The 17913-nt window shown below is 38.3% G+C and overlaps 1 protein-coding gene across 2 annotated transcripts in view; it reads right to left on the reverse strand.

The window, feature by feature from the left end:
* SGCZ (sarcoglycan zeta) overlaps positions 1-17484 on the reverse strand; it is a 921176-nt gene extending 903692 nt beyond the window's left edge. For both annotated transcript variants that reach the window (XM_082444679.1, XM_082444678.1), the window contains exon 1: positions 4142-17484. In XM_082444679.1, coding sequence (XP_082300805.1) covers positions 4142-4180 — 39 coding nt within the window. In that variant the 5' untranslated portion in view covers positions 4181-17484. The remainder of the gene's footprint in view (positions 1-4141) is intronic.
* Positions 17485-17913: the final 429 nt, after the last annotated feature.

Consider the following 17913-nt stretch of genomic DNA (forward strand, 5'->3'; position numbering starts at 1 on the left):
TCAAGCTCTTGGTAAATGGAATTTTATGTAAATGAAAGAGATGAAATTAAACAACAGTGACTGACTATATTTAATTAACTCAAACAAGTATAATTATATTTATTGAAAAGTTGTCTCATGCACCTCAGGATTAACTATGTAGTTTATAACTATATAGCTTATAGTTTTGTACCTTAATTGATAATTAAGAAAATATTCCAGAAGCATACTGTTTATGTTCTACACGTAATGGAAAAATTCCATTTTAACTTCTAACTTCTAGCTAATCATCCCATTTCCTTTAGTGGGAACAGTCCTGACAAATAAATAAATAACAGCTGGTATAATACTGCAAAAATTGTACTATACTCCTGATGTGTTTTATGTTTTTGATCTCAAAGCAAATTACAGTTATCCACAAATATACACTTAGCATCTGAAAGCATAATTTCTTGATTGCCAAATACAAGTGAATTAAAACATATTTCAAAAGCTAAGTAAAAGAATCGCCAAAGACATGTGTGTTACTTAAACATACCATTTACTCAGCCTAATACCTCTTACAAATAAACACTACAAAAAGCAAATGTATAAGTGCCAGCTCTACAAATTAGTAGCATTCTGTGTTCCAGTGCATAAGATATGTAGTTTAAAAGAGGGCAACCCCAGAGCTAAAATAAAAGCTAAAGTTATTCTTTTAAATATCAACTACTAAGAGTACTCTGTAACTCAGAGATATTCCAGGACAGAGGGTACTTTCCTTAATATCAATATTCATTAGCACTCACATTTCCAAAGCAGTCACCCATACGCTGAGTTGTTTGATGTTGTTTCTTCTTGAAAACAAACACCAGGGCAAAATCCAGAGTAAAGTTATACATTTACTCTGGAGAAAGAAACAGATAGAGATCAAAGGGAAAAGAAAGACCAGAATTCTTTGAATGACAACTCTCTCCCTTCGACACTGATCTGTTTCATCAGGCACGTGTGCGCAGAAGAGAAGACGAAACATGTTTGTCTTCATTAGCAAGTTTTATACAAATAACTATATGTTAGTTTCCCACCAGTAAATCTTTTAATATGCAGATTAAATTTAGTTTTATGATAATGACAGCAATAGCTTAACACTTAATTACTGAAGCTTACCTTCAGCTTAAAAACTTGCAAAAGGTAATACTATTTACTAAACAGCAGTTTTAAAAATCAATATCCACACATGCAGCATAGCAAAAAATAATGTATACTCTTTGTTAAAAATCTCATAAAGAGAAAATAGTCTGGCACATAGATGAAGAATTAGCAGAATCTTCCTTTCCTAAAACCTGAGGCAAGCAGCTTCAACTAATAATGACACTAATGATCTAAAACTAAGCTAAATGGAATTCTTATAGTATTATGTACATTTATTTATCCATCAAATCCCAGTGAACACTGTTTTTCTTTTCATGTATTTAAAGCATCTCAGAAACTGAAGTACTTATGCGGATCTGTCTTAAAGTGAGCATCCTTGGAGCATCCTTGGATCATAAGAAGAAAAGCCAAAAAGCAAATAATGTCAAAAATAAGTATCCCCAGCTTTTTTCTCCCCTCTATCCACATGAGGGACTCTTCAGCAAGAAGCCACCAGAAAATAACTTCAACTGGAATGGTCTAGAAAACCCAAGCCAGTGAATTCTGCTGATAAGAGGAAATCCAGACAAGTTTTTCCACATGTAGTGCACTCATCTCTACAAAGTGTATATATTCCAGAGTTTAAGTGTTTTAAAGCCTCCTTGTTCCAGGAGTGTAGTCAAAAACATGACAACACAAATTTCGTTTCCCAAACTGGAGGATCTCAATGTTTTCTAGTAAGATTTGACTACCTTTCCTCTCTTGCCAGTTTTGACTTTCCACAGCATCATGGCCCTCACATAATTTTTCAGCACCCTCAACAGATCTTTGCCTCCGACATTCTTTCACTTCTTCCCCATAGGTCATTGCCAAAATGTTCCCTTACACACAAGCTCTTCCAGTTTCTACTGAGTCTAGCACATTCTGGCTGTGAGAAGCCCTGAGTGAATGTAAGCTGGGATCTTCTACTAAACTGACAGAAGTTTCCACCGTGGGTTTGCTCTTTCACTGATTTAAAAAATTTAGTGATGCCAGGGTTCAGAGGGGGATAAGCTAGTAGGAAACTAATGGAATATCAGGGCAAGTGATCACCTCAAATCATTTTTCCCTTCCATTTCCCATGAGCAAAAGCTTGTCTCTGTACCATGTTCTATATTTAACAAAAAAATAATCTGGATACTCTACTTCTGCATGAAATGTACATCACAAATGTTGTTCATGTACCTCTCTCGCAAGAGACTGGGATGCTTGGGAAAAGGCAGCAAGAGATCCTTTCAAACACAAAGGCATTGCGTCCTACCTTAGTATACGGATAATAGGAGACCTCTTTTCCAGGCCAAGGTCTACAGATGGTGACCTTGGCCGTAACACAGAAACTTATTGTTCCCCAACTTTAACTAGAGCAGCAAATATGTCTCCTCCCTATTTGCTTTTTCCAACAAACCCCGAGTCTTAAATGAAGTGGTGTCTTAGTTCTGATCAACCTCCTCCATCCCACCTTCAGCGACAACGGGTGGCAGGGCCAATGCTCTCTGTGCCTCCTTTCTCTCGTATGCAATTTAGAGCACCAGGAGATTTGGGGCGCACGTTCCAGGAGAACTGGGCTCCTGGGTGGGCAAGCTCATGCGCTGTGGCCAGGGCAGAGAGCAGGCTGCAGACGAGAGGCATTTGCCCTCTACAGGGGATTTCTCCAGCTCTTTCCTCCTACTGGGCAAACCCATTTTCCTGCCATTTCTGGGAAAACCTCTGCTAGTGAAGTTTCCCCAGCTGGTGGGGATGCGTCTGGAAGTCCTCACCTGCAGACAGAGTCCATCTGAACTGACCTCTAGTGTAAAATAATCCCCTGAAGCAATAGAGTAGAGGGTAGAAAATGCCTGCGGGTAAAGAAGAGTGAAGAATAAAAAGAAAGGATGCTCCCAGGCACTGCCCCCTTTCCTGTTTTCTCATTTACAGTGAGCGGGACATTTAAATGATTTTGTGGTTTGCTGATTTTTTGTAAGTTTTTTCTTTCCTTTTTAATGGACACTGCAGCGGTGCTCATTGCTTTTTTAAAGCCGTGCCCACAGACAGAGGGGCATACTGTCAGCCTGAACGCTCCTGCCAGCCAACCCCTCTCGGGGGAGCCGGGGACCCGGGAGGGAGAGGGTGCCTTGAGAGGACGCAGCGGAGCGGTGGGGGCAGAGGGGGTCCCGCGCGGGTCAGGACAGCTCCTTCTCCGACAGTGGGAAGGATGCACAGACTCTCCCTGGGTACCGCTTCCCGCCCCACTCCTTGCAGCCCAGAGCCACTCTCGCGTCCCCGGCCCCTCCCCACTCCCCCAGGCCCGCTCTGCGCTGCGTGCTCAGGGCAGGCACGTTCGCTGTGCTCGCGTCCCCCGGGCCAGCGGGGGAACCGCTCCAGTCCCTTCGATTGCAGCGGGTCCCCCCACTGCACACGAGTTCGCGCCCAGGGCCGTGCAACCGTGGCTGAGACCGTGTCAGTGCTCGGGGGAGAAAGGGGTCTCATGAAGAGCCGGAATGATATCGAGCCGTCGCTGCAGACGCCTCTGTACTGAGAATTTCTGAGCGGAACGAGGCTGTCCCCGTGCCGGGCCAGGGGACAAGCAGCTCGGAGCGGGAAGAGGAGGCAAAGCGGCCGCGCAGCTCGGGCAACTTTGCTGGGCAACCAGGCGACAGCGGGCGGGGACGGTGCCGCCCGCCGCCTCCGCTTCCCGGGCGAGGTTAACGGGCACGCGGCGCTGGGTCTGGTACCCAAAGTGCTGCTGTAACTGACGAGGGCATGGCTGTTGCCGGGAGGGGCAGGCAGGGAGGGGACCTGGCCCGAGAGTGCACGCCGAACTCCAGAAAGCCGCCCCCCATCCTCGTCCTCGGCCCGAGGAGGGGCGCCCGCGCCCGGGTACACTTCACCCCAAATGCCCACTCGCCGTCCCACGGGGCCACCAACTATTCCAGCGGCGCAAGGAAGAGGCAGAGAAAAAAGACGAGACAGGAGAGCAAGAGAGCAGGCGAGCGCCAGGAAGGAAGGAACGACGCCCGCCCCGATCATCACGTACCTTGAGCTCCTCAACGTCCAGGTTTGTTGATCTGTCCATGAAGCGAAACTAAAGTAAGTGAAGAGGAACCGGGCAAGTTGCACCAAAAAACAATCAGTCTTTTAGTTTCCAGCCTAAACTCAGCTTTATCCTCCTCCAAGCCCTGGCAGCATCTCTCAGTCTCATTCTCCGTGATCACGCCGCCTCCACCGGTTAAAAATAATAAAAATAAATAAATAATAATTATAATTCACTTTGTTTTACTTCCTCAAAGATTTAGTGACAGGTGATCTTTACTGCGGTGCAACACAGCTCCGTGGAATCAAGCGGGGGGCGCGGAGGGGGGCGGGGGAAAATCCACTCTATTTAAGATTATTTCTTCTTCTGCAATAAGCTTAGAAACCAGCGAATTGCTGCATCCCAAGAAAAAAAGCTGCTTCCCTGGACAGCATCATGCGGCAAATTTCAAGCAAATGTGTTCAAACCGAACAGAAGAGTATATGATAAGAGCCTTCCTCGGTCAGGCTTACTCTGGTAGCTAATTTAGCACACTGTGGGTCCCGAGCTTCGGCAATGATCAATTTCCGTGGCAGGATAACCAAATCCCCGAAGTCCTGCATAGACTTAAAAAATGTCTTGCAGCTACGAGGTATTCTCTCAGTGGGGAAAAAAAGATGATCAAGTCTGAAGGGAACGTTCTCCTTTGAAGGTTATGCTAAAAGAGTTGAGAGAATAGGAGGTGGCTCCTACAGAGGAGAAAAAAGAGGAGAGAGAGAGAGAGAGAGAGAGAAGCCAGAGAGGAAGAGAAAAATTTTCCTCCTGCTTCGCTGCTTTACTGGACTTCACCACCAGGGGACTGACTTCACTTCTCTCTTCCCACAGCCAGCACTAAGGGGATTTCTCTCGTCTGTCAAAAAGCAACAACTCCTCTCCAGACAGATACTATGCTGCTGGGTCTTAAAGACTGTCCTCTGCCCAGAATCCACTAGGTGACGAGCCTTTTAATTCATCTCGCATGCTGCCTCATCTTGTTCCCATAGATCTGGGAGAAACATGCATGAGTGCATCATACACGTCTTCACTTTACATCACTGCTGCTTTCAGTGTCCGCGACTTTTTTTTTTAAACTTAAGGCTTTGAAAGAGAGTGACAAATAGAGGAAATGTCCTGTGCTGATGCTTAGGACAAAGCAATCTTTTATTGGAAAAATTTATTTTTTAAATAGACCCTGACAGGTGAGTATGCTTAACTTGTAGGGTGTAGATGTGGGGAAAAGTCTCATTTTCTTCCTTTGAAGGTCTTAGTGTAAAAAAAGCTTGACTTTTTAAAAATATTTTTCATTGAAGTATAGTTGTACGATATTATGTGTTATAGGTGTATAATATAGTGATTCATAATTTTTAAAGGTTATATTCCACTTATAGTTATTATAAGATATCAGCTATATTCCCTGTGTCGTAAAATATATCCTTGTAGCTTATTTAATACATAATATTTTGTACCTCTTAGGCCCCTACCCCTGTATTGCCCCTGCCCCCTTCCTTTTCCCCACTGGAAACCACTGGAACAGATCAATATGTGTTCTCTATATCTGTGAGTCTGTTTCTTTTACGTTACAGTCACTAGTTTGTTCTTTTTAGAGTCCACATATAAGTGCTTAACATACAGTATTTGTCTTTCTCTGTCTGACTTATTTCACTTATGAAAGCTGGAATTTGAAGGGATTTAAATAGTCTCCTCTTATTTTATTATGTCATATAAACTGGTGAGACTTAAAAATGTTTTCAGATTCAGAAAATAACTGAATAAATAATCACCTGTGTTTCTAAAAAGAATTTTTTTTTTTTTTTGGATTTAGATGGGCAATCAATGTGTCTATGCTCCTGTCTCCCGGCCAGCCTCTCTGACTTCATCCTTGACCTCTTCCCTCACTCTGCTCCAGCCCTGGTCTACCCCGCCCACCTGCCATTTCTTCTGCCACTGGCTCTTAAATACCAGCTTTTGTCCCTCAGTCAGGACCACTGCTCTCTCTCCCTCTGCTCTTTGCATGTTTAACCCTCATGCTTCATGAAACTAAAGCCATCTCTTCAGAGAGGATTTTCCTCAGGTGGATCCCTCAGACCTTCCCCTCCTTTGTCATCTCTTTGTGGCAGTTACTTGCTTTTCCATTATTCCACGTGCGCATTTGTTATCTTTTTGTCTGTCTCCTCTAGCAGACTGACTATAAGCTCTGGAGGGCAAGTTCTATACCTTGCTTATTCGCCAGTGTATCCCAAGAATTCGGCACAATATAAGCCCACAAATATGCCTGGAACAGATAAATCTTTTACAGTTATTTCATTACTGTGGAAAAACCTCCATGACTCCCTCACTCCTCAACATGCAAAGACCACTTCTTCCCCTCCCAGTCTGTAGCTCAGATTTATAATCAAGCACGCAGAGTTCTTCAGTTTTCACCTAGTCTATTCCTTAAACTTATCAAAGCTAGCTTTCCTTCAGACTTTGACTTGTGCCTACTTTCAAGGCTAACATCAAGTAGCCAACAGTCCATAATTAGTGGAGCTGAACTTCAAGTTCTCAAAATAAATTTTAAATGTTCACTTTACATAACTATTTTACATAATAAATGATGAAAAATAATAAGGCTGCAGGTGGAGAATAAATGAACTTATGTAAAATGTATAACTCTAAAAAAGAGATCTTTTCTAGCAATTATCAATAACGCAACATGAATAAGCATCATTACATGTTTTTTAAAAGTCAAGTTTTTCCATATAAAGCAATTTTACATTCCCTATCAACTTGTTATTGCTTAACGTTAGAAAATTGAATATAATCAGCAAATTTATTTTGAGCACATTAACAAAGTGATAATATCTCTGAGATAACTTTAAAATGTGCAATTGTGAAAACACAGTTCAAGAAAGATATCTGCAAAAATAAACATTAATGTCTGAACACTATGTAGAAAGGGGAGACTCCAGAAAGTTTCTTAGTAAGGCATAAAATTATAGTTGGAAGAAGTGATATTGTACTAAATAATAAAGGATAAGCTTAACCATATTTTTAAAAGTTGTATATAGTCATATATAATGACTTTAATAAATCTTTAGTAATATGAAATTATATCCAACATTTGATGTTGACCAGACTGACATTATATGAGCTACAGAAACTATAAGTGATTTCCAAAATCACTTCCAAATTTGAGTCTAATTAAATGTCTACAAAGCAAGAGACTTCCAAGTCTTCTACTATTTCATGAATTCCCATGCAAATTCATTAAGCTAAATACTCCTAAAATTAAAAAATGAAATTGATCACAAAATATGGTTTTCTGAAACATATTTATATAACCTTTCAAAGCAATCAGGACCTGATTCCACTTCAACTGGCATGTGATTAAGGGAGACAATGTAAGAAAATGAAATAACTTTAAATAAATTTGAAATAAGGCAATGGAAAGATGGAGAAGCGAACTGAGGAAAAGAATATTATCTAGATGTCCTGAAATCACAATGTCAAAATGAAGAACAGCTACCCATGGCTGCTCCAGGAAATCAAGCTGGCACATAGCAGGGTATGTGGAAGAAGCAAAATTCAATTTTAGCAAAGATGTATAATTCACAGGCAAACTGCAAATAGCAATTACAACCCCCAAGCAGGCGGAAGGCAGTTTGGAAACACCTGCAGGTCATGAGATGTTACATTTCAGGATCACTCATCAGTGGACACATTCATCAATGTCCCCTTCTACCATAAGGTATCAAAGGAAATGTACACAAGCCATTAGGAGCTTCTTTATTTTAACTAATTTACAGAAGTGGGAAACAGAGAGATTCCTTTTTCTCTAATAGACAGTATAATTTTTATTCATCATATATGCCTGAAAACCCCTTCTACAGTTTTCAATTTTATAGGCCTTTATATTCCCGTCTCCCAAATCTCGAGGCAAATTTAAAATTTTTATGCTTTATATTTTGAGTATCTTAGTGTACTACATAGTAAGATCATATTTTATTTCCATTTTCTGTAATTATCAAAGGGATAAGTAATGTGTTATGATTCATTAAAAGAGAGTAATAACTTATTTACATAGTTGCCCCAGTTAGCTTCTAGTGATTAGCATTTGTATTCATATGATCTAGACACTTGTCACAGAAAAGGTTTATTTCTCAAAAATGTTACTCTTCACTCCATGATGTTTTAAAAATATGTACTAGAAAATTCAGAAAATATAAAATACTTGGTTGTTTTTATTTTTATATAAGAAATGCAACTGTTTTTATGTGAATAGATGAGGAATAATAAATTAAATGAGCTATTAGCATTTAATAGTGTGATGTAGTGGAAAGGATATCCTTTGGCTCTTCCCCAAAATGGTCACCTCTATTATAACGTAGATGTATATTTTTTATTTTTAAAAAAATCAATGTTGAAATTATGTTACAATAATTTCTGCTCAACTTCAACCTAGGTCATGTTCTTACTCAAAATTTTCTTCAAGAAAAAAAAAAAGGAAAAGAAAAGAAAGGAAAAGAAAAATAGGATTAGCTCAGACAACAAGAGAAAGCAAAGGATAAAAAGAATAAGAGGACACAGACATGCCTGTTTATGGCCAAAAAGAAGCCAGAATGTAGAATTAAAGCTACTAAAAAATCGAAACTGAGAACACATCTCCCATTCCTTTTAGATTTAATGGCGAAAACTACTGGCAACTGCATATTTTTAGTTAAAATTATATTTAATTATTTAGCCACATATGATTTTAAAAGTACCTCAGTCATGAGAATACACATGCTTTGTATAGCATAGATTAGTTTATCAAAGATAATGGAGAATCTTCTTTGCAGAATTTAGAGATTTGTGATTAATACTAACAGTTTTAAAAGCATCCCCCGAACCATTATTTATTGCAGCTCAGAGTCATGAACGTTGGTAATTATAGTTGGAAATTTTAAAAACAACCCACATCAGAGTGTTAAACTTCGTATGGCATATAAGAAATAGAAACATAACAAATCTACCGAAAAAAAAAGCCTGATCAAAACTTGAATTAAAGTTCACAACAAACACGTAGCAGTTAACACTATAATACAGTAATAATTAAAACAAAAGAGAAGCATGCCAGCACCAAAGAATATCACATCGCTATTATATAAGCACAAATAAATGGGAAAGAACGATGTCGAACTCTTCAACCCAAAGGCACTGTTGATCCTCAGTGCACTTTCCTATCAGAAATGATTATCAGTTTACCTAGAAGCTTTAAAAGGTCAGAGACAGCGAACCCTAAAATTATAACCACACACCAAATAAAATACAACTGCAGAATCTGTTAAATTGCAACCTTCACCCTCAGACCAAAAATCTTTTACTGTTAGGAAAAAAAGGAAAGCCTTTGGCTTTCATTATGTATATTGACTGTATAAGTTGGTTCATTTAATTTCAAGAGCTCAATTCTTTAGCAAAATTAATCTCTATTAACAGGCTTAATATTAATTTTTTAAACTAACCCTTTGGACGGAAAGTGACTTTTCTGAAAATATTTTTTATTCCAGCAGAAGAACCTGATACTCTTAGGCCATCGCCATATACACAGTGATAAACCAATATAATACCTACAATAAAATCCTTATGAACTGTCAGTCTTTCGATGTGTTCTACTGGCATCACTCTAACAAGAAATGGAGACAGATGAGGGACAGGGCCATGGATTTGGTGAGAGATTGAGTAAAACAGTAATTGATTCTAAAAAAATGATCTCAATAGCCAGGAGGAACTGAAAGTAGCATCGGCCTTGGATGGAGTAATTTCGGAGCAGGAAAAAAAAAAATACTAAGGAATCTGGTAGAAAATACTTAGGGTGATTAAATTCTAAAACAAGTCCCTTACTTTCAATTAACTTCTAGTTTGGAATTTTTCCTATTCTGAGAATAACAAAGAATAATACCATAAGATAGAACATTATTGTTTTTTCTGTTGTTGGTTGGCATAAAATTGTTCTTTGAAACTTGTTTTTAGGAAATTAGTTAATGTGAAATTTCTTCTCTTTTTATTCCCATGCCTGCACTAAACAAAATAAAATAAAGATTAAATGAATGGAATTATATTTAATAAGTTAATCTCTTATGGTATGTACCTTAAGGAATTACCTAGCTATAAAGTTGATTTCTAAAGAATATGGTATCCCTAAATAATAAAATTTTGATAGAGTTTTTTTTCAATTCTTTCTTATTTTTGCAGAAAGGGTAGGGTCCAAAGACTTTTCAAAGTTAAATTTTACTAGTATCTTTCGGCAATCAGTTTCCTATTACCATCAATATGTAGTATTGTCATGGATCTTTAAAATTTTGACCATTTTCTACAAGGAGAATTTTGGTCTTTTGATCATTGTTAACATTCTTATTGTATATGAAATACTTCAAAGTTCTCCAAGAACACAGAATGAAAACATTAAAGATTAATAATAAGTACAATTCTGTAGTGTTTAAAACTGTCGTTAACTTGCTTAAAATAAAAAAATAAAGGAGGAAGGCAAAGTGGCGGCTTACGGAGCCGTGAGTTAGCTGGAATCATCTATCTTGGATGACAAACTATGTTTACATCGAGTGGTCCCAAACTGCTAAATCAGCCGTAGCAACATTGAAGCCCATGCAGCATGATACCGCCTGGGTTCTTTTCATAGTCTACCCATTTATGACTGTTGAGAGGACCCAGTTAGGGAGCACGTTATTTGAGTTTTTTAAAAGCTTAGTTATGTGTGACAATTTCGTTACATAAACTGATACACTCTTGATATTGAACTGAGAGTAATTCTCCGTAAGCCGCAGCCTGACTAATGCCATATGTCATCATGACAGGAGGTTTTCTGAAGAGCCCAGGAATATCTATCTTTGCCCTAATTGCAAATAAAATTTAATATGTTTGGCAATGACTTTTAGACAAGAAGGTTCCTTCCCAAATGCGGGGTCCTTAGCTTTTTCCTTAAACTTCCTGCTCTGAATGCAGTCACCTTCCTCTTTGAATACTTCAAGATTTGGCTTGTTTCCCTGATGCTCCTCAGAATGTATTCATAATAAAGACTGCAAACATCCTTATTTTTCAAAGTTGATGCATTTGGAAATGTATGTTTGAAAGGGCGAAATTTCCTACAAACATAACTGGGCATGTTAATTTCCTCCATCTAGAGAATAAAGACCATTTTTATCTGTGATTAAGTATTTTTGTTTTGATTTGTAAAGTACATATGTCTAAAATGCATGTTTATTAGAGGTCTGAACATTAAAGACAGAATGAAACACCTTTATAGATTTTTCTTTCAATAATCCATTTTAGAAGCAGTCTCGGTCTAAGGTAAATTGTAGCTCATGCTATAATCACTTTCATAATTCTTTGTTACTGTATTGTTCTTAATCAGATGGCAATGTTGTAAACCTATTTTTCTACCTGTTTTTTCTGACCTGGAAGCAAAGTACAAATTTTCTATATTTTCATTAAAAGCTAATTTCACAAAAATACATTTTCTAAATATATTTTATAAGCTGTCTTGTCTGCACACCCTAGAAGTTTATTCTGCATCTATCAGCCTTCTTATCCACATCTGATAAGGGTGCTGGGGAGTAGGCTCTCCTTAGGGGCTGGGACTTTTGCAAGCCACTTCCTGCTGGAGATAATTTGGGAGCTGTATTCATTTTCTAGAGCTACCATAACAAGACATCACCCACTGGTAGCTAAATAAATGTCAGCATTTTGGTTTCTTCTGAGAGATGTGAGGCAAGGATCTGCTCCAGACATCTCTCCTTGACCTGCAGTGGGCTGCCTGCTCACGGTGTCTTCATATGTATGTGTGTATCCTTAAGTCTCTTTGTGTGTCCCAATTTCTTATCATTATAAGGTCTCGGTCAGATTGGGCTAGGGCCCACCAAATGGCCTCATCTTAACCTAACCACCTCTTTAAAGGCTCTATCTCCAAATACAATCACATGCTGAGGTACTGGGGGCTAGAGTTTCAACATGTGAATCTTGGAGGGGACACAATTCAACACGTAACAAAATCTCAGTTGTTTTGCAGTTGGAACATCCAATATTAAAGGTAGTTTCTTTGGCAGTGAAATTCCCTCAAATTATTAGTAGGCTTACAATCTATTTCCTTCCGTTTAATTTCATGTGTCCGTGACCACATCCAAATTTCTTTCCAAGATAAAACTCTCATATGTGCATTACATCTTTGCTTCCTTCTCAGTGTCCCCTTTGTTAAACTAATGGGTGACTTACATGATGACATAGGGACAGTAGACTTGGCAGGAAGACCACCCTTAATCTGAATTTTGCCACAAATCTGTTCAAGTTTATTAAACTGAAAAATTTTGCTGACCCTTTGCCACACAAAGCTTCTTAAAATTTTTATCTCTTACTTTGTGGGGCCTCAGAGCAGTTGATATTTCTGTCTTTTTGGTCCCTTAAATTTCTGGACTGTCTCTATTCCTTACGTCTCTTTCTTACAATACTTTTCCAAAGGCAGCTAATTTTAGTGAATGCACACTACAAACATTTTTCCAACATTTCCCTCTTGAGCTGAAAGCTCAGCAGATCTGCCTTCCAGACTATCACTGGCAACAGTCTTACCAGATTTTTGCCTGCTCTAACAGGGTTCTCCAGGCTTTTAGTGTCTGATATCTGATCCCTTGTCATGGGTGACTGATAAGCCAATACCACATTTTAGGTGTTTCCGGCTAGGAGTTAAGGAAAAGGGATGGGCATTGGGGAGATTCCTGGGAATAAGCCAGGAAATGGCGTACACCACTTCTGTTCACACTGCATTTACCAGAAGGTGGTCCCACAGCCTTGCCTAATTGCGGAGGAGCCTGGGAAGTGCGGTATTGCTATGTGGCTGGAAAGGAGTTGTCTGAGCACTGGCATTCTCTAACACAAGACTCTAGGGAATTTTTTTGCACATTTGTTGGTTGTAACCAAAAAACATACAGAATAACACACAATTACAATAACATTGAAATTAATGTACACATACATGCATTCAGAGTCTAGTTCCATAGACTTAAGTGCAAAAATGTAAAACTGAATAAAATATTAATATGGTTAATATTATTTAATTACATAAATATATGTTGTTAAACTATAAAGAAATTCATAGGTTTGGGAGGTCAATGCGGGTGGCATATTTATTCGCTCCTGTGCTCATCACACCCCATCGGGCCGCCCACCCACTGGTGTATTCCTTCACAAACACTTATTGAGAACCATCTACCTCTCAGGCCCTGAGCTCTTAATATTGTCTCAGATCTAGTAAAAAAGCCCTGCGACTATTAACAAAAGCCAGCCCTTTGCCAAAGTAAAAGCCTCTAATGGGAACATCTCCTAATGGTTAAACAACCCATTAGGTCAGAAATAGAATGGTCAAGGCAAACAAAACAAATTGTTCCAAACATTCATCTCCAGACACTGTGTGTTCCAGCAAATTATTGGAGGAATGTTCATAGCAAAGCACAAAAGGAACACTTACACCTTTGACTCTTCTGCATACCATCTCGTAGAAGCATAAAATTTTAAAAAACTGGACAGAGACCATAAAGACAATGTTGGCAAACCTTCCTTTTATAGCAAAAAAAAAAAAAGATGCATACATAAATAGAATTACCTAAAGCAGAAAGTGCCAAAGCCAGGATTAGAATCTCTCCAAGGATAGAATAAGAAATATTAAAATGGGGAGCTAGCTTGGAAGATACCAAAGCATTTATGTGATAATGACAAAATAAGAAAAAAAATTATAGAATTACTAATAGGTTACTAAATATGATTTTTAATATAATTATCTGAGTGATTTTCCATGCACAGGAAGTATACTTATATCCACTACAAATAAACTAACACTGTTTTCATCTTTTTCTTTCCCCCTCCAATGTTTGGATCTATAGTTTTGTTAAGAATATTTCTTATTTACCTCTAATTTACATCATTTTCTTGCTCCAACTCTAAGTTGGATATTATTCAATTTTAGTACTGCTAGTAGCTCATCATTGACAAATTTTCCATTCAATTTTTAAAGTAAGTAATAGCAACATTTTCTTCTCTTATGGAATAAATACTATTACAAGACAATGCGTAAGCACACTCTTTTCAGCCTTACTGGAATTCCTATGTCCCTCTTCTAAGCTCCTATAGCAGCATATTATGTGTATTCATCTCTCTGCCAAGATTTTAAACCTTTTAACAGGTCCCCGTGTCTAGCGTTGCACCTTGCACAGAGTAAAAGTCCCATAACTATTTGTGAAATAAGTGAATCTTTATACATGTACACTCTCTCTCACACACACACACACACACACATACACATACAGAGGATAACAAGTGCTATGCTACTTAATGGCGGATTATTGATTCTAGGTCCTTAAGGTTTATTTTCCTATGTTTAGCTTTGAGAATATAGATGTGGTCAGACTTACTATCTTTTGGTGACACATATGAGGAAGTCCAAATCTTTATTGTGTTATTCAAAATGTTTATTATTACTTATTGCAATGTATTGGGGGGGCTCCATTTCACAAATTATACATAATAATTTAAAAGTAAACACTGTCACAGCTTGGTCAAATCACAGAGCATCTGATTTCCTTTGTTAACTACTTCACTAACCCTTACTATTGCATAAGTAACCGGCCTTGTTGCTTAGTGCTAATAATAAATGACCTACACCAGAAGAAGAACTAGTTATAAGGCAAAGTTCTATTAAACTTTTATGATATTAACTTAAAAATAAGTATAAGGAACATATTTAGAAAATAGTAACTCTTCTTCAATGCATTTGTTTAATATGAGCAGGATATCATCATCATATTATGAATAAAACCAAAATTATCAATATAAGAGTTAGGGTTATTATTTTATTCACAAAGATGTTTAACAATCTTAAAGGAATAGAAAGCTTAAATGTAATGATACGTTCAAGTCAAAATAACCAAACATCCAATATCTTATGCAATGAAGCTGTAATTTCTGCTATAATCAGACTAATTTGTGTAAGTTCATATTTGATTATCAATTTATAATACAATGGGTTCCTATTTAAACAAGCTAAACAAAGTTGCTTATTCAGAGAAAAAATAAAGAAGGAAAGCTTCTCTGCCAGCATATTTGCCCACAGGGGACTTTCCTTAAAACTGTCCCATGTGAGACTGCAGAACACAAGAGTGAGGAGTGTCTTGAGTCCTACGATCCCATCTGTAGCAAAGGGTGAAAGACATTTTAGCTCTAAGAGCCGAACTAATAGTAGGAGTCCTGGCCCCATGAACCAGGTATGTGAACGTGACTATTGATTGATCTCTTTAAGTTTCAATTTTACAACATCCTTAAACTATAAAATAAGGCTATCATCTATCTTATGGATTTATCTTTTTGAGAATCAAATGAGATGATTCAGATAAAACTATTAACGAAGTACTAGTATGGAATCGTAGGTAAGCATGCTATAAAATGCCACTACTATGAAATGTTGCTATCATTATTGTTTCTATCATTTTAGCAATTGTACTGGTAGTACTAGTACTAGTAGTAGTAGCAGCAGTAGTAATAGTAGCAAAATGTGGTAAGAGAAGAAAAGGGGGCATCTAAGGCCTCTAGATATGAAACCCTTGTTTTCCTGGCCTTCCCATCTGGAGACTAAAATGAGTATTTTTATATCAGCTCGGGTATAGTATTTCTCTGTCTCTGCTTTTTGAATATCCTGAATCTTTCACCTCAGTTTCTCCTCGATGCCTCTGGGTTTGCCACAGAGATGTCTCGCTGGTCTCCACAGATGAGTTCCCTGATAATAGTGTCATATCTGCGATTTCCATCTTTCGAGCACCCCAGGGGGGGTCTGTTGTGCCAGCAGCGGGAGCTGGGCCTCCAGTGCCCTCGGACAGGATCACCACTGAGCTTCCCCAAAGCGCCGTCACTGTTCACAATCCCTGCCAATGTAAAGGCTGCTTCTGCCAATGCCTACTAATGTCTGCACCGAGGCTGCAATACCCTCTGTCAAGACTGCTGACGCATCAAGGATGCAGCCCAGAGTCACAGAGGAACACAACTGTGCCGGAAACCGGGTCTTAATTTGGCCTGGCTTCCAACAAATATTTGGATTCTCTAAATATTTATTAACTCCTATGTGAGACATTTCGTTAGACTTTTTTTTTTTTATGACATCATGCTACAGTGGTGATGTTTTTGACTTCATAATTACTTATAGAGTAGTGACTACAAGATGATACATTAGATGGTTTTCAAAAATGCATAACATATGACAATTCTCTCCTTTCTGAAAGGAAATAATAATATAGGTATGTGTTACAATAAGGTAATTGCAAATGACAGCAGTTTTAGGAATAATAATATTCTGAACAAGAGAATTTTTGAGGAGGGAGAAATTAGGGAAAAAGGTACAAATATGTATTTTTAAATTTTTATTAATTTACCTTGAAGAAAATAAATAAAACACTGAAAAAAAAAGTCTTGCCCAGAAGGTATTATTTTAATAAATAAAGTGCAAGTAAGTCAACAGTCAAGGAGAATAGTATCATTAGTTTATAAATCTGCATTTAGTCCAACTATTGTGTTATGCGCCTCAATGGTACTTTTTAGTCCAATTTTAAACAGTAAGCTCTTTACCAGTGCTCCATTAATTGAAAATTGCTTAATGAGTTTTCCTAATGCATTTCTGCATTTTTGGCCAACAATGACAGTTCTCTTTCAGTAGTCTACTTCTTAATTCCACCTACAAGTTCATTTACCTCTACAACCATTATTACTTCCTTTCCTCCCACGGTAGAGAGTTAGGTGTCCCTCCTGCTATCGAGGGCTGATTAATCCATCCACATATGTTCTGGTTTCTTTTCCTTCCTCAAACAGAATATGCTCACCCTTCTCTCCTATATTTTCAAGCTCTCTCTCTCTATTGGTTACGTAAAGACATCAATCTTGGTTCCTCTGAACACAGAAAACATTTTAAATCCTACAGTTTCTCTGTGTCCAACTTTCCTCCCCAGCCAAGTTCTTAGAAATAATTTTGTAAACTTGCCTTTTCTGTTTGCTCATTTCCTGCTCATGCTTCAATCCCTGTTCATCTAATTTCAGCTCTCCAAAGGGAGTGCAAAGACAATAATCATGAAATGATTCTAAATCCAATGGCTACTTTTTAGTTTCTACCTAATGTTTCTGTACCTTTTAACTGCATCTCTCTCTTGCATTGGCTGCCGTAACATTTCATTTGCCTTCTCAGCCAGGATTACTTTTGTGGGTCCCCTTCCCTCACAAGCCAATTCATCTAGGTTACCACCAGAACCTTCTCTCAAGTGCAAATCTAGTGCAACTCTTTGCACTAATAGTCTAATAGCCTAATAGTCTACTTTGTAAAACCAACTCCATTCTCCCTCTGAACCACACACAGTTTCCTGATGTGTCAGAACTCTTCATGCCTCAGAGCTTGTGCACATGTTTCCTCTGCCTGATATACTCCTGAGATAAGCCTAGAACATTTGCTTTCACTTAGCAAGTATTTATCAAACACCCACAATATATAAGAAAATATGCTGGGCTCCATGGATGCAATGAAGATGACCATGTGTCCCACCTTTAACACCACCCATCTCGTGGCCACAGCAAGAGACCGTTTTGAATGTTATTACATCGGACTTTATTCACCATTCCCTTAAAACGTTTTGATGGTTTCCCATCATGATCGCCCTCTAATACTGTTCACAATGTTGTCATACACAGCATAACTTCTCCGTCCTTCCTGC

Source organism: Balaenoptera physalus, assembly GCF_965194825.1.
Source record: "Balaenoptera physalus genome assembly, chromosome: 21".
Classification (NCBI taxonomy): domain Eukaryota; kingdom Metazoa; phylum Chordata; class Mammalia; order Artiodactyla; family Balaenopteridae; genus Balaenoptera; species Balaenoptera physalus.